The 19,635-nt window shown below is 39.7% G+C and overlaps 1 protein-coding gene across 1 annotated transcript in view; it reads left to right on the top strand.

Annotated features, from left to right (window-relative positions):
- Positions 1–19,635, top strand: part of NSMCE2 (NSE2 (MMS21) homolog, SMC5-SMC6 complex SUMO ligase) — a 131,589-nt gene that overhangs the window by 42,325 nt on the left and 69,629 nt on the right. The window contains exon 4 of the mRNA XM_042785823.1: positions 19,455–19,608. Within this exon, the coding sequence (XP_042641757.1) occupies positions 19,455–19,608 (154 nt within the window). The remainder of the gene's footprint in view (positions 1–19,454; positions 19,609–19,635) is intronic.

The raw sequence follows: 19,635 nt of genomic DNA, 5'->3' as shown, positions 1-19,635 counted from the left end.
GTTTTTGTACTCCTTTTTTGCTTGCTGTATGCTGTCTGTTTGCATTACAGTTCATTAAGAAGCTCCTTGCTTAGTCAAGTGGATCTTCTACTAAAATTTTCAGTCTTCTTGTACAACAGGATTATTTGTTACAGAGCTCTCAATAAGCTTTCTATAAAAATTTACCGCCTATCCTAAGCACCTTTTGTATCAACTTCCCGGGAGATTCTGCTGAAGCATCTCCTGACTAAAGTCTACTTGCATAAAATCCTGAGTCCTAATTCTTCTGCTTACCTTCTCAATCTTCTTATGGATCCTGAATGGAATCAACTTATGATCACTGCTTCCAAGCTACTATCTGTGACCACATTTGCCACTTGTTCTTCCTTGCTTGTGCACATAGGTCACGTGGAGTATTACCTTTATTTGGTCTCTCTAGCATTTGCATTAAAAAGTTATCACCAATGCAGTCTAGAAATATCCTGGATTGCTTGCACAATGCCATGGTACCCACATGGTTGAAATCCCTAATGAGGACTAAGGCTGGTAATCAGGTTGCTTTTGGTAGTTGTTTGTAGACAGCCTTATCTACTTTGTCCACTTCGTGGGCAGGTGTTGTGTAACAGGCCCCACTGCCGCATGGTCAGCATTGCCTTTGCATTTGCTTTTGACTGTAAGATTCCTATCAGATATGTCTGTAGTTTCGCACTGGACCTCTGGATAGGCGAGGAGGTGCTTTGTAAGAAAATTCAACTGCCCTTCTTCATTGCTTGTTCTTCATGAACAGCCTCCAGGACACTGTTCCAGTCATGGATGTTACCCTATTTAATCTTTGTGATCCTGATCACATCAGAACTCTCTGACTGTGCATAGACTTCCAGTTCTTCTTGTTTGTTGGCCAAGCTCTGTGCATTAACATCCAGACAACTGAGGTAAGCCTCTGCATGCCCTCCCTCTAAGGAGAAGTATGTCACTTTCCCTTGTGGCCTTTTCTCACACATGCTCATATTTTCTTCTCCCTTCCCTTACCTCTGGGCCAAGTACCCATTCCTCAGTTTAAAGCCATCCTCACTAGAATAGCAAATCTCTTCACAGAGATGTTTTTCTCTTTGTCATGTGGATTCCATATCTTCGTAGCAGTCCACCTTCATTGTATGAGGCATTGTAATCAAATAAACCAAAATCTTGCTGGTGACAGCAGCTGTACAACCAGGCATCAGCTTGCTGGTTACACATGCTAGCCAGGCCTCTCCATTGACTAGAAGGATTGAAGAGAGCACCACTGAGATTTCTGCCTTCTCATGTTTGCTCTGAGCTCTCTGTTCCATTAAGCTGCTCAGGGTTTCCCTTGTCAGTGTTACTTCTGTCCCACAAGGGTTAGCTGTAAGAGGTAGAATTTGGAAAGCTGGTTGAATGTTGGCAATTTCTCTGCAACATCAGTGATCTAGGTTCTGGGCAAGCAACAGACTCACCTGGATAATTGAGATGGATTCTTATGTTTCACACAGGGGAGCATCATCAGCCAATAACACCAATGCTTCCTTTAGTACTGGTACTAATCCAAACAGTTGAGATACCCACTCAGAATTTTTCCCCCAAACACCCCCTACTGTTCCTGCAGCTGTTAGCTGGAGGAGGAGACATAGCTTTATTCCTGTTACTTGAAGTCACAGGCGTCACCTGCTGCCCTCAGCAAGTTTGTATCCTCTTCCTCATTTGGTCATACATTTCTTCTTAGAATCATAGAATAGAATCATAGAATCGTTTAGGTTGGAAAAGACCTTTAAGATAATTGAGTCCAACCGTAAACCTAACACTGCCAACTCCACCACTAAACCATGTCCCTAAGCACCACATCTACAAGTCTTAAATACCTCCAGGGATGGTGACTCAACCACTTCCCTGGGCAGTCTGTTTCAATTCTTGACAACCCTTTCAGTGAAGAAATTTTTCCTAATATCCAATCTAAGCCTCCCCTGGCACAACTTGAGGCCATTTCCTCTCATCCTATTACTTGCTACTTGGGAAAAGAGACCAACACCCATCTTGCCAGAACTTCCTTTCAGGTAGTAGTAGAGAGTGATAAGATCTCCCCTCGGCCTCCTTTTCTCCAGACTAAACAACCCCAATTCCCTCAGCTGCTCCTCATAAGATTTGCTCTCTAGAACCTTCACCAGCTTCATTGCCCTTCTTTGGACACACTCCAGCACCTCAATGTCTTTCTTGTAGCAAGGGGCCCAAAACTAAACGCAGTATTTGAGGTGTGGCCTCACCAGTGCTGAGCACAGGGGGACAATCACTTCCCTAGTCCTGCTGGCCACACTATTTCTGATACAAGCCTGAATGCTATTGGCCTTCTTGCCCCCCTGGGCACACTGCTGGCTCATATTCAGCCATATGTTGACCAACACCCACAGATCCTTTTCCGCCAGGCAGCTTTCCAGCCACTCTTCCCCAAGCCTGTAGTGTTGCATGGGATTGTTGTGACCCAAATGCAGGACCCATCACTTTGCTTTGTTGATTGTCCTGCAGTTGGACTCAGCCCATTGATCCAGCCTGTCCAGATCCCTCTGTAGAGCCTTCCAAGCCTCAAGAAGACCAAAGCTTCCACCTAACTTGGTATCATCTGCAAACCTACTGAGGGTGCACTGGATCCCCTCGTCCAGACCATTGATAAAGACATTAAACAGAACTGGCCCCGCTACTGAGCCCTGGGGAATGCCACCTGTGACCGGCCGCTGTCTGGATCTAACTATTCACCATCACTCTTTGGGCTTGGCCATCCAGCCAATTTTTTACCCAGCAAAGAGTACGCCCATCCAAGCCATAAGCAGCCAGTTTCTCCAGGAGAATGCTTTGGGAAACGGTGTCAAAGGCTTTAGTAAAGTCTGGGGAGACAACATCTACAGTCATTCCCTTATCCACTAAGTGGGTCACCTTGTCATAGAAGGAGATCAGGTTATCCAAGCAGGACCTGCCTTTCATAAACCCATGCTGACTGGGCTTGATCACCTGGTTGTCCTCTATGTGCCATGTGGTGGCACTCAGGATAATCTGCTTCATAACCTTCTCCGGCACTGAGGTCAGGCTGACAGACCTGTAGTTTCTTGCATCCTCCTTATGGCCCTTCTTGTAGATGGACATCACATTTTGTAACCTCCAGTCAGCTGGGACCTCCCCAGTTAGCCAGGATTGCTGATAAATGATGTAAAGAAGCTTGGTAAGCACTTCCACCTGCTCCCTCAGTACTCTTGGGTGGATCTCCCATCCAGCCCCACAGTCTTGTGTGTGTCTAAGTGGTGTAGCAGGTTGTTTACCATTTCCCCTTGCATCATGGGGGCTTCATTCTGCTCCCCATCTCTGTCTTTCAGCTCAGGTGGATGAGTACCCCAAGAACAAGACTGCGGCAAAGAAGGCCTTAAGTACCTCAGCCTTATTCTCAACCTTTGTTACTATATTTCCTCCTGCATCCAATAAAGGATGGAGGTTCTCCTTAGCTCTCCTTTAGTTGTTAATGTATTTAAATTAAGATTTTTTTTTGTGTTTTACCGCAGTAGCCAGATTCGGTTCTAGTTGGGCTTTGGCCCTTCAGATTTTCTTCTTGTATAACCTCATGACATCTTTGTAGTCCTTCTGAGTTGCCTGTCCTTTCTTTCAAAAGTCATAAACTCTCTTTTTTTTCCTGAGTTCCAGCCAAAGCTGTCTGTTCATCCAGGCTGGTCTTCTTCCCTGCTGGCTCATCTTTTAGCACATGGTAATGGCCTTCTCCTGCACCTTTAAGACTTCCTTCTGGAAGAACGTCCAGCCTTCCTGGACTCCTTTGCCTTTCAGGACAGCCTCCCAAGGGACTCTGTTAACCAGTCTCCTAAGCAGACCAGAGTCTGCCCTCTGGAAGTCCAAGGTAGCAGTTCCGCTGACTCCCCTCCCTCACTCCTCTGAGAATCAAAAATTATCATTTCGTGATCGTTAAGCCCAAGATGGCCTCCAAACATCACATCACCCACAAGCCCTTCTCTTTTCTCAAACAACAGGTCCAGCGGGGCACATTCCCTAGTTGGCTCACTCACCAGCCATGTCAGGAAGTTATCTTCCACATATTCCAGAAACCTCCTGGACTGTTTTTTTATCCTCTGTATTGTATTTCCAGCAGACATGTGGTAATTCTTACCGCAATGGGGCTTAAGCTTGTGTCTTGAAAAAGTATCTTCGAAGATCCTACTGGTGTCCTGTTCAGCACCCCTGGTGCAGTGAAGCCCGCTGAGCTCTCTTGGCAGCTCCTCCCTGAGCATAGCAATCAGAACGCGCCTCCCCAGCTCCCTGCCCCAGGGAGGAGCACTGGGCGTCTCATCAGTCCAAGCCCTGGATGGCAGAATGTACCCTCAGCGCTTCCTTGGAGGCGGAGGTTGCCAAAGTACCAGAAAAGCTGCACTGGTGGCCTGTGCTGTGTTATCACCATTTAGAAGCAGCTTCTGTTGGTGACACCTCTGGGATTTCTTTATGCTCTCTGCAACCCAACTGCCATATTAACTGCTTTACTTCCCGTTTTGTGTCGTGATGGCAGAGCTCCTTGTTGCTGGTATTCCCTAAGGGACACCATCTCATCTGTAGAGGAGTAAGAAGCTGATGCAAGTTAGCTCAGCCCCTAGTGAAACTCCCACCTGGCAGGGAGCTCCTCATGCTGCCTGTTAGTTAGTTTGTTCCTTGCCTTGTTTGCTTGACCTGTGATCACATTGCACATTGCTTCCTCTTGCACTGCTGTTCAAAACAGGAACTGGAAACTGGATGTGAGTTAGCCATGCTTTAGCCCTAGCAGTCCTAGTTTTGGGATAGGCAAATTAGGGTGATATATGCAGGATTTGGTTTTATGTCCTTTCCACAACAACCGTTCAGTAAAGTAAATACATGTTGTTATTTTCTTCTGTAAAGTATTTTTAGTAAATCGTCAGTGCCTGTTTTATTGAATGACTAATGCATTTTGGTATATCTGAATTACATCTATACTGAGTCATTTTGCTTTGTAATGACATATTTCAATGTTTAAATCTCTACAGAAATTAAATATTGTAAAAGACTTTAACCTTTTGTTCTGGGAGTTGGTTTGTGCCTGTGTTGTATCACCACAAACCTCTGCTATGGGGAAGAACTATAGGCTGAAAACCAACAGAATGCTGTTGTCACAAAAACATTTCTGGAAACCATAAATGAGCCAGTGTGTTTTTGCACAGCCAAAATTTTGTTTTTTTGAATCACATCTTCCCTTGCTTGCTGTGTAATGTTGTTGCATTTAACATTTCACAATACTGTTGTTGGACTCTTAATTTCTCCTAAGCCACTGTTCACCCAACATTTCTAAAATTTTCCCTCATCTCTTCTCAGACTGTAGTTACTTCACATTTTGAAACTAAGGCTTTGTTTATGGGCAAGGTTTTGCTAGTGACAGAACTAAAATAGTTAGATCAGTGAGTTTTTTATATTTTTTTCCTCTTTTTTTTTTTTTTTGTGGGATTTTCTTTTGTTTTATTTTGTTAAACACTTGTATAGGACATGTAAGCTGAAATGAAATAAAGGATCTGCAAGTTTTATACCAGGATAACTGTAAAATAAATGTAAACATTTGTTGCTTGTGTAGACCACTTGAACAGCCTTCCTTGAATTACTTTGTCATGTGTACTACTTCTTCAACTACTTCTTTCCTAGTCTGCGATCTTTCTTTTATCAGCTCATGATGCCCTTATAGTCCTTGAACAAATGCCTGTTATACCAGGCTGTCCTTATTTTGAAATACCTTACAAGCTTTCACTTGTGCTTCATTATCCTGGATTTGTAATCTCCTGATGTGTGGTTTATATTGCGTCTTTGCTTGTGTGCCAGATCCATCATTTACTTTGTGAGCTTTTTAAGGCAGAGAGCTGTTCATCACATCACGTGCTTTCTGAAGCCCACACCATATTTTTAGCATACAAAGAACAATCATCATTCATTGTGAAAGACCAATATCCCTTTATTATGCTATCTATGAATACTGTTTGAGGCTTCTTATTGCCTTCTCCAAGTAAGGAATCAAAACCAAGAACCACAGAAAAAGTTGGTTTTGTACTTGAAAAATTGGGTTGTATTGTGACAAAGGGTTTGAAAAAGACCCTCCCCAACAAACAGACAAACAAAACACCTAGCTTTCACCATTGAGCAAGAGAGCTGGTACTATATATGAGAAGAATGGGAGATATTTGTAGGGGTAATTCTGAAATGAATGTGACTTTCTGCTCTGTGAATATTTGTATGTAAAACACAGAGAATAGTATTTTCAAAGTGTCTACATGATTTAAGCACCTTGCAGAAATAAAATGAGAGACTGAATCCACAACTGAATGGTTAGGCAATAACCTGGGATGTGGGAGAGTCAGGTTCAAGTACTTGCTACAATTATCTTTTAATTAGTTATACAAAGTGGAACAACTTCAAACAGGAAAGATTGAGATGTCTTACCCCTGAATACCTGATAGCCTGTGGGCTAGGACAACTAGTATGGGATGAGCAGAGATTTGAAAACGGGTCACTCACCTTACTGATGACTGTTTTAACCACTGAGATATTAAATCTGATAGTATGTGGATTTCTCTCATCATTGTTTATGAGAAAGGATTTGCCTGTTTTAAGCAACTGACTCAAGGAAAGGGTTTGTGGTGGAGGCACCCATTGCCATTAGAGGAACAGGACTCCCTATCTCTTAGGCAATGTTTACTTAGATAACTGACTTTTGTGATTCCTGTTTTTTGACATTGGCTTTCTCCATCCATTTTATAAAAAGTCTGACTGTCTAATTTAGGGATGGGATGGATAGCTTTAGGTAGCAGGATCTCTAAAGCTTAAGTGCTACAGTTCGCATCTTTGCTACAACTTTGTGTATATCTAGTTCTCTGCCACAAAGTAGGGACTTAGAATTGTGCCCACAGACCAAACAGAAGAGTGCAAAAGCACTTTTAGCAGGGCTGACATATTTAATAGTAGATATAAAGACATTACATTTTCTTAAAATGTATTTACTGCTAAAGGAGGAAGCCATGCTAATATACTAATTACATCATCTTGAGAGACTCATAATTATCTCAGCAGGATTTCATGAGTCTGCATCCATTTGATTTGTCCTAATTCAGAGCCTTGTCATCCTCATCTGCAATCTCTTGCCCAGATGGAGCATGGCAATCGACACAAGCGTTCCTAATATGCAAATAGAGATCTGCAGTTCCACTTCAAAGCAGCAGCTTCTGAAGTAGGAGTTTTAATTATTCAATTTTGAGTTAGTGACTCTGCAAAAGAGGTTTTTTCTTCTGCCAGTGAGTTGGTTGTTCTTTTTTTTTTTCCAGTTTTATTACCCAACTTTGCAGTAGGCGTGTGTCATTCTCCCTCTCATGCGAACAATGAAATGGTTGACCAGTTAATGATCCATCTGATACTGATTGTAATCCATAACTTCCTTAGGGAGTTGCTTGTGTTCTTGTGTTCTTTTGCATGTAATATTTTATATAACAATATGAGATTCCTCATTGCTTGTCACAGTAATCTGTCAGGATCTCAAGAAACAAGACCAGGTATCAACTGCCCTATATCTTGTAGACATGATCTGTGTCTGCTGTCAAAACATAAGTCCCTTGGACAATCTAATGTGCTGGTGAGGTCGGTGGAGAAGAGAAACTCCTGAAACAAGAAATACCATATGACTGTATATTGCATGGCAGAAGACAAAAACAAAGGAGAGTGATCATGATGGCATTGGATAATAGTCTTCAGGAACTGGCCAAAATAGCAAGTGATCGCCTGAGAGGTAGCTGAAATTCCCTCTCATTATGAATAAATACAGAGTTGTGTCAAGTCAAATTTAAATATTTTGCTGTGACATGTACTCATAGAGAAAGTCCTTGTTGAACTGTGAGATGCAATTATAAGGTTTAGTTACTTACAGTGAGTTATACTGTTCCACTTTGCTGTATTTTCAGTTTATAATGAGGTGATTTAAGGATGTCACTGACAGTTGAGAAGAGTATGCAGCAGTAGCACTGTCAGGACAAAATATTCCTAGGTACCTGTGGGTGCACTTGGGAGAGAACGTACTACAATACTGCATGAAGAGATCAACACAATCTACCATTCCTGTGAGACTGCTGACCCGTGCGTGGAGGGGAGGCAGTCACTCACTCCATCTGCTCCCTAAATCCTTTGCCAGTGACTCAGGAGCTGGTGTTTGGTGAGAATGTAATATATAAAAGGAAGAATGGAGGCATCCCATAATTAGGGCTAGTAATAAGAGAGGAATCAGTTTAGCATGTGATATATAGTGAATGAGTCAGAGAAATGAAGGAAGAGCTAGTTTGATAGAGTTATGAGAAGGAAAGTGTGGTACTGAAAAATTGTGATGAATGGTAAGGAGCTTCAAAAGAAGCTAAAAAAGGGAAAGCAAAGTAATATGAGAAAGAGGAAGGACAAGTTCAAAACCAATACTAAATATTAGAGCTAGGACTGTAAATTCAGGAAGATGTAGGGAGAAGTTCAGATGGCAGGGGAGGTGTGATCAAGAGACTTGGCTGGCATAGGATTTATGCTAGCAGCCTGAAAGAATTTGGGGAGACAAGTTTAATAGCATTGCAGAAACTGTGGAACAAGAAAAAAATGCACCTATTGAGTTTGAAAATAACAGAAAGAAAATACTTGCATGCATAGAGTGATAAGTTTAGAAGAAAATTACTTTTTTATGCTTTTAAGTCTTACAGTAAATGACAGTTTCTAGTCATGGACAACATCAAATTTCTGGGATTGCCAGCCAGCATAATGGGAATGTTTTTAACAGTCAAAAAAGTACTGAGTTTTTTCAGTATTACAGCCAAACTCATACTGGTTTGACTTCCTGTGTGAGTAAGTTCTTATGGAGACAGACAAGATTTCTACTCAATAACCTTTTCTCGTCAGATGAGGCAATATTAAGAAAAGTGTATTTACATTTGAGGCTAAGCTTTTTAATGTATTTTGCTTTTACAAACAGTATTTCAACAAATATAAGTGAAGAGTACTCCATTTAGGAAATCTTCTGGTTTGTGCTCCTTTTTTTCCTATTGCCATGTAGACAGACTCTCAGGTAGAACCATCTCCTTCAGCCTTGGAACTGCAGTTGAGGACACATTTTTTCTCTGGTTCTTCTCAGCCTGCTGTCACATTTGGCAGACATGAGTAAACTACTACTGCTGTCACACACCAGTCTCATTTACAGAAATTGTTATTTTAACTACGAACTATTTAAAAACTTTTAAATTAAATTTGTATTTTAATTAATTCCAATAACATAAAAATCAAGGGCTTATGTATAATACTATATAATACACATATATTATATATACATATGTATAGTACTATGGAGGAGTCTATATGGGCCTGAGAGCTGGAATATGATTTAATTTTTAGTTTTAATTTTAAACCTGGATTGATAATTTATGTTTAGGTTCTTAAAAAGGCGTTGCATATAAATTACAAGAGAGTTACAAAACAAATGTCTCTGAATTTTTAAAAACTCTTCTTGTGTGCTTTCTATTCTACAGCCAGCTATCAAATTGCATCCAGCATCCACCTTACAGTTAGGTATTACTATTGCTAGTATTGTGTTTAATTACAGCTTATTATATTGTTCACAGTTTTCCAGGTTGCCTTTAATGTGGAGAATGTGAATCAAGCCGGTTTTGAGCTGTAATGTGGAAGTTAATATAATGACCTATAATAAAAAAGCTGTTCAGGTTTTGTCAAATTTCTCAGGACCCAGTTTTTCAAGGCTCTGTATAAAAAGGGATGCTCTGGAATGGGGAAGCTGGGATAAGTCGTTCAGGACACACAGCTGTAATAGGACAGAAACAGTCAGACAGTTGTGAAGGTGTTTGTGGGCATCATACTAAAGGAAGACGTTTTTAAACAAATATTTTGAAGAAGGATTTAAAGATATATTCTCAAATGTTTATGAGCAGCTTTCCGACAACAGGACCAGGAGAGAGAAAGTGCGGATTCATTTGTTTCAAAAATCAAAAAGGTAGAGTGACAGGGACTGGCATCATCAGTTATCTACTGGCAAAAACTAGTCTCTTGATGCTGTGATAGATAACAAGAAAGGTGTGGATGGACTTCAAGGATTTTGGAAAGTTGGTGGGAAGGATGTGTAGGGTAGTAATGTAGACGAGATTAATCCAGGCTGTTACACAGCACATGCTGTCTTTTCAAATTGGTGACTAGAGAGGAATGTATAAACAGCTTAATCTAGCATACAAGGAGCAAAGGCCCTTTGAATGCTAATTTTCTGTTACAGTTCTGTTTCTGAGGCATTGCTGAAACGGCATTAATAGCAAAAATGAGACCTATAGCAAAGATGAGGAAAAGAATTACAGTTGAAAATATCCTTTTCTGTCAGAGGATATACTGCCTGCAGGGAGCTTATAAAAACTAGGGAACTCTGATATCCTGGGACACCTATATAGCAAAAGGGGTATGTTAGCATTCCAGAGTGTCCTCTGCAACAGAAAAGAGTCACTTGTGTGTGTGCTATGAAAGCACACAGTGTTTGCCAAGACAAGGGAAGAGGTGCAAGCTGTCAGCCAGAACTGGTAAATCAAGAAGGATAAGAATGGAAGACAGACCTGGGATTTAGTGGCTGATAACTCTTGAAGGCTGTCCCAATAGGAAGCTGGGTAAGAAAACATCACTAATAATGAGTGAAGAATGTGATATACGGATAAGGGAGAGACTTGTCTCTAAAGCATTCACAGAAAAGTGCAAAATAAAAGGCAATTCCGACACAGAGCACAGACTGGGACTGTCATACTAGTGAGGTGTTTTTTACCCACTGCAGTGTAGGTAGGTGCTGCTAGTTTATAAGGAAATTGAGGGCCATACTGCAGTTACTTCTTATTTTTTTCCCCTTTTGCTTAGTGCGGCTCTGCACCATCACTGAATTCACTGTTGTGTGTTAGTCACTTTTTTAAAAGTGGAGCAGATCCTGATGCAAGTATTGCCATCTTGGTCTATATATTAATATAGCTATATTAATTTGGTGAGTCTAGCCTGTGTCAGCCAGCATATATGTTCTTCAACTAATGTAAATTCAAATAAAGCATGAGTCTGTACCTAAGAAATCTTATTGCTGCTTCCCAAAAGTGTAAAGGTTACATTTAGTCTTAATGAAAAATGACAATGTGACTCACATTGCTGTTTGAAGAGTATAAAGAAGAAATTCTGTCTGTGTTGAAGAACTTTTTGAGGACAAGAATTTAATCAGATGAATGAAAAAAAAAAATGAAAGGAGTAAAAATTGAAAAAGCCTGCTTGACTTTTACTGGAGGTATACCCAAAGAATATGGAAAACATCCCTCTGGAAAGTCTTCTGATTTTAACAATACATGCTGTGTGCAGGTTTCCAAAGGATAAGTCACACTTTGTATTTAAACAGGGATTAGCTTCACAGCTGGTTTAAATCAACAGTGTTTTGTAGGAGCTGTTGAAGATGACACTGAATTGTACTTGTTTTAGGATTTAGCCCTTTATTTCCACACTATGGAAAACATGGGTTTTAGTGATCTCAGTCAACCAAGCAGAGCCATACAAGAGTAAACAGGCTGTTAATCTGAAATCACTTTAGGGCCTTCTTCTGATCCCACTGAAATCAATGTCTAAATTCCCATCAGTTTGAGTGGGATATTAAAGAAAAAAAAATGCTCTAATATCCATGTTAATGTATTTTCTAAATATGTGAATTAATCAGCAGCTTGGTAAACTGGTTCAACAGCCTGATGCATTTGCTGAATCAACCTTGCTAAAACAGATGCACCATCTGCCTCACAGTTTTTAACATGCTGTTAAAACAAAGTAACATTTTTATAAGAATAGTTATTTTTTCTGTTACAAGCTTTAATCTGTGCTCCTGCACACACTTCATATACTGAAAAACTACAAAGAAACAAAATGAAGACAGATTTCTGTTTGGTTGAAATCATTAAGAAAATTCAGTCCAACCCTCACAGCAAATCATGGGCAGCTGGGCTGTCAGAAATGCTGAAGGGATTAAGGTGCTAAATATGCATTAACTTTCTTCACTTTGGTACCCAGGGGAAACCTCACCTCTAATGCTCACATTTATTGCTGTCTTTATGAGCCAGTTTTACACTATTGGTAGCAAGTAGTTTCAATAGTGATATTTCAATAAGATCCCCTGTTATTGCTTCTTTTTACCCCTTTTCACTTTGCAAAGCAATGCACAAGGGGTCTTGGTGAGAAATGAGATGTTCACAGTCTTGTCTGTACCACAGTGGGTGACTGAGGAAAGTACAAAGAGCTTTTTTTTTTTCTGTTAAAACACGTGCAGAGTAAAGCATTTTGCTTGAGGTGAAACTTCTGACAGATAGGAACCCCAAGAAATGCTGTTCAGGCTATAAACTTTGCATTTGCTCCCAGGCAATGTTGTTTCTTTACCTGGTGCTCACTTACTTTTGTCCCACTCTGTATATATGGTTCCTTTCTAAACAGGAGAAAGAAAACAAACGGTGGGCCAAAGTCCATTTCTAGCCTTACCAAAATGATTCTAATGTGCCATGACTTGTGAGGAGTTCGTTTGGATATACCCCATCATACATGGAAGCAGCATGTGCCCCTCTGTGCTTATTTTCTTTACAAAGGTTAAACATTTCCAGCTGCATTTAAAGCAGGGAAAAGAAACTGTTGAAGATACTAGCAATTTCATTACGGGGGACACCTTAGCTACAACCACCATATTGACATGCTGCTTTTTAACCATGGCAACCATGCCTCACCTTCAGACTGTTACTCTGGCAGAGTTTTGGAATATTTGAAACGTGCTGACAGTCATTTTCTGTTGTGCTGGCCGGGTTTAATAGGCAGTATGTGTCATAAGTATGGGTCAGCCCGTATAAATATGCCTCTCTTGGCATTTCACAATTGTCTGCAAACGTGTTGCTCAACCAGAGTCCCAGCCCTGCAGCCATGATGTATAGAGGTGTTGAATCTCCTGAATCAGATGTGGGCCCTTAGGCAATTCTGACTGCAGCAGAGCTGTGTTCTAACTAGTGCAGCTCCTGCTACTGAATGGTGATATCCTTTTTGACTGACCTTGCAGATGTTTCCAAGAGCTGTGTTTTATTTGTGCATCAACAAATGATCTGATATTTGCTAAGGGTTTGAATCCAGCCATTGAAGAATAATAAATGACTGTTTAGGTTGAGCTGAAATTTTGCAGCCTGATTCAGTTACAGTGGTGACTCACTTAGAGTTGGTTCTCACATGATTCACAAAGTGTATGGGTGACTCAACCCACAAATTTACTTAGCTCCCATGTTATTTTTCCTCTCAGTGAAAAAATTGGTTATAATAAATAATCACAGCAAACTTTGACTTACCCTGAGGTAAAATAAATGTGCATGTTGAAAGGCTGCATATTTGCAATAATAAATTATTTAGTGAGGTAAGGATGAAATAATAGGACATAGGAATCGTTAAACAAGAAAGAAATATGACATGCATTTTTGGCTGATTTTGTTGCATAACAAATATAAATAAAGGCAGAATGGTTATTTTTATCTGATGGAGATGCTCTGAGAGGCTGTTTTGACAGTATCTGTATTTATTGCTATAGCCAGCCAATTAATTCTTGGCATTTATTTTCTTAAATAAGTAGTTTTAGATATGTCCATGTCTGGGTCAGACATTTTAAAGTGATATCAATTCAGAAAGTGTGAGATATCTAGGTTCTGAAAACTGTGTCTTTGTAGGATGCCTTAGGCTAGTCACTCCAAGACTTGAAGTACCTGAAGTTGTCTGTCTGAAAAATCTTGGCTGAGTTCCTTTACAATATCAGATTCACAGAGGTAAGAAATTCTGTCCCAACAGGATCCATAAGATACTAAATTTTTCTTCAGAAGATGCAGCTGCTATTAGTGTTCCACAAGCATATGCACAGGCACATGGCTGCAGTGTAAATACAGTCTAAAAAACTATGAGCTTAGAGCAAGCTGGAGACATCAGTGTATCATTGTTTGGATTGTCCCAAAAGGATATAAATATCTAGGTAACTACATACCTCTGAGCTTCTTAGAACTGACTGACTAATCACCCTCCTTTTCATAAATGAAACAACAAAGAATCTGGAAAATTAAGAAATTCTGCCATGTCAGCAGACTTGGTTGTTAAAAAGGTCACTAGCAAGCAGAAATGTTTCTTTACCTCACAAATACCAAATGCCAATAATAACCATAAATTAAACTTTAAAAGTCCGTATTTTGTAAGGGTTAGATTACAGGGAACAAATAATGTGTGATTTGAAAGATTAAGGTAAGAGTTCTGAATTCTTTGGAAAGATAGCTCTTTTGCGGTTTGCGTCACTGGTTTGAGGGAACCTCATGGTTCAGGTATGGCAAGAAATTTCTGAGAAACAAAATGGATGGCACTGGCAAATGCCCAAAACCCAAGGGACATAAAGGGTAGCCCTGGGAAAGGGTATCTAGGAGCATCAACAGGATTAAAAATATGCATCTGAAGGATTTGTGTGCTAGAAAGAGAAGAAAAAAGCTAAAAAGTAACTGTGGAGTGTCACATGCTGAACCACTTCAACGCAAAGTCCAGTGGAGCAATTTTGTGGTAGGCAGAATGCCGCTCTTTTATCACAGTTTGCCAAGCAGCCACAAACTGTTTTAGGCCTCTTTGTAGAGAGTGAACCAAATGCACACATTAATTTGAACTTTCACTCAGCTAAAGGAGAAGGTAAAAGGATTGCTTAGTGCTCAAAGCACAGAACCGGGATTTATTTATTTTTGGTTCTGCCACAGTCTACTTGTGCAAATTTAGGCCAAGTTATTCATCTCTTCATGCCACCATCTCCTCATTTGTAAAATAGAGTTGATGGTACATATGTCACAGTGGGCATTTGAGGTTAATTTATTTAGTGTTTGTCAAGTGTTTCGGGATGTAATACTGGGAAGTACATAATACTAAATGCTGCAATGCTGCATGCAGAGTTATGCTAATTAATGCATTTTTAGACACTGCTCTCTTACTGTACGTAGACTAATACCACAGGCTGGTCCAATTTTAGTCTATGGTACCTTTGACCTCACTGGTTCTGGGATTGGTTTGGAACAGAACAGTTTATTTCCTGTTTGCTGGTTATGGTAATTGATGAAGTAAAAATTCTCCAGACTGCCCCTTAGAATACCCTGAGTTTGCTGTTAGCTTAGGCTGTGCAAGCTGGCCTTTCAAAAAGTCTGATTTTTGGAGGCATAATCTAACAGTTTATACATGTAATAGACACATTGTCAGTGAAAGAACCTACAAAAGGAAGGCTCATCCTTACAGACAGATATTGGCAGAAGTCAAAGACCTGTCATGTACTGGCTTATTTCATAAGCATTGCCCATCAAACACAATAACCTCTTTGCACATACCAGCTGTGACCAGGTGGTATGTTGTGATGCCATGAGCAAATGTATCTTTTGATAGGTAAACCACAGCTATGTTTTTCTAAGCAGTTATTTTTTTAGTGTTTCTAAGTGTGTTTTCCTATCAGCACTGCTGGTAGATCATGTATGGAGTATCATTAATTATCATGTATAACATGTTTGTTCTACCTCTTATTGCTGAGCTCCCTTGTAAACACCCATGTGGTTCTTTGCTTCTATGGGACTGTCACAGCAGATGCTTTTGCTTTTTCTATTGCTGTAAACAAGCTGTTGTGACTGATACTTCTTTTCACCATATGTCCAGAACACTCCCAGTTCATAGTTATATGTAATTTCCAGGATGCTTTGTAGGGTGTGTATGCCTCCACCCCATTTCAAAATCAATGTAACTCTCAATGGATTGACTAATGACTGCAAGGTGTTACTTAGCATGCTGGTTTTGGCTGACGGTGCTACTAAACGAACAGTTGTTTGCTTTACATGTGTTTCATGGTTCCCATGTGAAGTAACTTTTACTGACAAATTGAACATGCCAATGGCTTCAGGTTTGATAGTAAACATTTATCTGACATGCTGCTGAGACCAGAAAGAAGTATGACCCCAGCTTGTTGCCCTGAATATCGATAATTTGCCGTGTCCCATAGCCATTTCCTATGTTTGTATTGTCCTCATACATTTCGTTATGTTGATCTCATCATCACTACATCCATCATGGATCTGTAGAATAGGAGTGGGTGGTGAGAACTAAAGAAAACTCTAATGTACCTGGAAGGGTGTTGTGCTGATACAGTGTATAAGATGTTGCAATTCTGTCCCACCATGAGGAACTAGGACTGATGTCACATTTTCTTTCGTTTTCGTTTATGTTTTTGGGTTAGACCATTTTCAACCCTTTTCATGGAACAGGATATGCAGCACCAAAGAGCAATTGCTTGTGCCCAGAAAACGTATTTACGTGTTATTATAGTGGGTGGACATGCCTTATTATTCACCTGTGACATGTTGACCTTCCAGAAGGTCTACCTGGCATTTCAGTAATAGCATATGTGATGGTACAGTATGGAGTGCGGTCAGGAATGGTGTCCCTACTAATCATTTTAATGAAAGAAATAGTCTGGAGGTGAACAGAAACTGAATTTAAATTGTAAACATGAAAGAAGTTAAACTACAGGAAAGAGCATTATTTGAGCATATCTCTCATCTGACTCTTTAGTTTTCTGTATTAGATGGTTGTCTGATGGTATGTCATCTGTGCTGCATTGCTGGACTATCCTCACAATGTGATTTATTGCTTTTGGGAATATAGCTGGTGTGAAAGACCTTTTTTTTTTTCCTTGATAACTGGTGGAATTGTTCATGTTGCCTTTAGCAAATAGCATGCTAGCTCTTCCTTTGTTAGATATATGGCAGCAGGCTGTGTGATTATAGTTACGTAGCCAAGGGACAGTTCTGTATAATTGTCCTCTTGAGGTTAGTACATGCAGATTTCTGTAGCTCCACAGTGGCAGAGGCAAAGCTTATTTGTGTACATATAATGCAGCTTCTCAAACATCTGCTCTTTTTGCTAACATAACAGTATAAGTTACCATTCCTGCTCTTTTTCTGCTTGTATATGTAAAATCCCTTAATTCTGGAAGTTGGAGTTGAGAGAACCACTGTTTGAACTAACATTGGCTGTGCCCTTCTTTTCACCTCTCACTCTGAGGGCATGATTGAAGATGCTATGTTGGTGAATTTCTGTACTCAAATCTTCCATGAGTCAAGAAAGATAAAAAGAGCCAGATGTAACTATATCAATGTGTAACATAGTCCCTGTGGAGAGGAAAAGATTATTGACATTGTCTTTGCTACAGATGGATGTCTGTAATGAATGTCCACATAATTTCTTATACCCTTTGTGTGAGTATCAGCAACTTAGAAGCACTTCGGGGTTTTTTTAGTATACACAGCTGGATCTTCTTTATGGTGTCTGTCCATAGTGCTCTCATTTGTGATGAGTGCAGGTCTCAGTGATGGGTTGTTATTTGGGCTATGCTTGTGAGTGTGGTCGTTATTTTTATGTTAAGGACAGAATGTCTGCAAAAACAGCCTGATGGAGTAGTTGCAGAAAGGAGTGCTTGCATTACATCTCGTCCAAATCAAATCATTATTTTATAATGTGGTGGATTTAAAAGATATTTTGATTTAGTAATTGCTTTCTTGTGCTTACATACACCTGATGGCCAAGTTTCTTCTCCAATTGAGTACTGAACAGTATTGATTTTGGTTATGATAGACCTTCTTTTGCAGGAGTTTGCTGTGATGCTTACACAGGCAAATCGTTTGAGTGCATATGATTTCGCACAGTGCCCTGGGCACAGGATGTTCTGTTTTCCTTTGCTCCTTTTGTCAGGTTTCGTAGGATAAGGACTGTACACTACTGTTTGGCTTTATGCAGCAGTCTGAATCTCTGTGATGACATGCTGCTGTTCTTTCACAGTCACTGTGTTTCTTTGGTACCAAGGTATTCCTGAGTTTTCCCCATTCACACTTGGATATTGTGGTAGGTGATCTGTTATCTCCAGGTGCCTTTGAAAACTGCATGCTACCACCTGGCAGTGCATGTTTTTTTCTTATTTTCCTTCTTGCCACAACTTGCATCTATCTAACATAAATGTGCCAAACTGGCTTTACTCTTGGAAGAAATAATAGTTCTATGGATTGCTTTGCTTTGATTAAAAGTAAAGTAACATTTTCTTGGCTATGTATCATTTTATATATATGCAAAGTCCATTTTTACATGAACATTTATTATTTTTTTGGCTCCTGAAATAAAATATATTCCATAGGATTTCCAAGGTCTTTGTAATCTCTGGAACCTGTAAACAATTTGATGAAGTGGACAATTTTTTTTCTCAGTAAGCTCTTTTCCTGTCTTTCACAATTAATAGTACCAGGGTCTGGTGAGGGGCAGAATTTAATATGTGCAGTAGGGGAGAAGGCTCAGCAGAAATGGTGCTTACCTCCTTTTTGTTCAGATTGACATGTTTTGCTGTATGTTTGGGATAGAAATATTCTTTGTCTGGTTCAGAAAATGCTTACCACTAAGGATTTGACAGATATACACCTTCTTTAAGAGTCTGTGCTGTTGCTGATCATCCTTGCACAGCACAGTCTCCACCACCTGTAAGCTAGTTCTTATGAAGACCTGTCAAAGGTACAGTTCCCTAGAATTTACTGTTGGCTTGAGAAACAGAATGGAAAACTCTGTTGTTTTTTGGGGGCTCCCAAAATGTTTTTTAAATTCTTGGAATATCTCAATATTGCCTATGTGATGACTTCGCTTTTATTTCTAGTCATTTATTCTTCAGATCATGCCAGATGCAATTACTGTAAACAAGTACTTTTCAAGAAACTCTGTTTTTGCCTGCCTGTACAGCACAATGCTTCTTGTTCACACAGTACAAATAAATTGATGTGGTTTCCTTTAATGTTAGCTATCCGTACTGCTTTTGCTGGTGTTATCGCACTAATCATGCATGTAGATTATAAGCTTCTGTAAAGCTGATTCAAAAATGGTGGGAGAGTGGAGAGTTTTAGAAAACTGTTGAAAGGTTATTTCTGTTTTTCAGTCATCTTCTCACTTTTTGGACAGTGTTGTATTCTTTGGTTTCATTCATGTTCAGTGTTACGCTGGTTGGTGTTAACATGTTGACTTTTACCACTTATGAAAGTAAATTTGGCTGCAAGGTTCAGTTTTCCACGTTGTTGGTGTGAGAAATACCCTGTACACAGCAACTAGTTAAATGACACTCTGAAGTCAATGTCTACATTTCATAGTTACTTTTGCTGAAATAAATAATTACCTGGAGGTTATGGTTTCAGAGCAGGAAACTTAACTGTAGTCAAGAGAAACTGAGATTATGTTGAAGAAATTTTGCTTGACGTCTTTTGCTTTGTCTTAAAATCTGTCATAATTAATAGCATTCTGTTTCTTATTCCTTACAGATAAAACGAGAAAAAACAGAAAATATACCAGATTTAAAAAATTTAGTAAAAGAAAAATTTGCTGCACTGGAGAGCAAGAACAGTGACTCAGATTTGCAAAGCAATGAAAAATATATGTATTTTAAGGATCAACTTAAAGAGATGAGAAAACAATGTAAGTCTTATTTTTAAAAGAAATAGA

The sequence above is a fragment of the Tyto alba genome, unplaced genomic scaffold, assembly GCF_018691265.1.
Source record: "Tyto alba isolate M040663 unplaced genomic scaffold, T.alba_DEE_v4.0 Super-Scaffold_9, whole genome shotgun sequence".
Taxonomy (NCBI): Eukaryota; Metazoa; Chordata; class Aves; order Strigiformes; family Tytonidae; genus Tyto; species Tyto alba.
The sequence above is the reverse complement of the archived record's forward strand: the minus strand, read 5'-3'. Positions and strand labels throughout refer to the sequence as shown.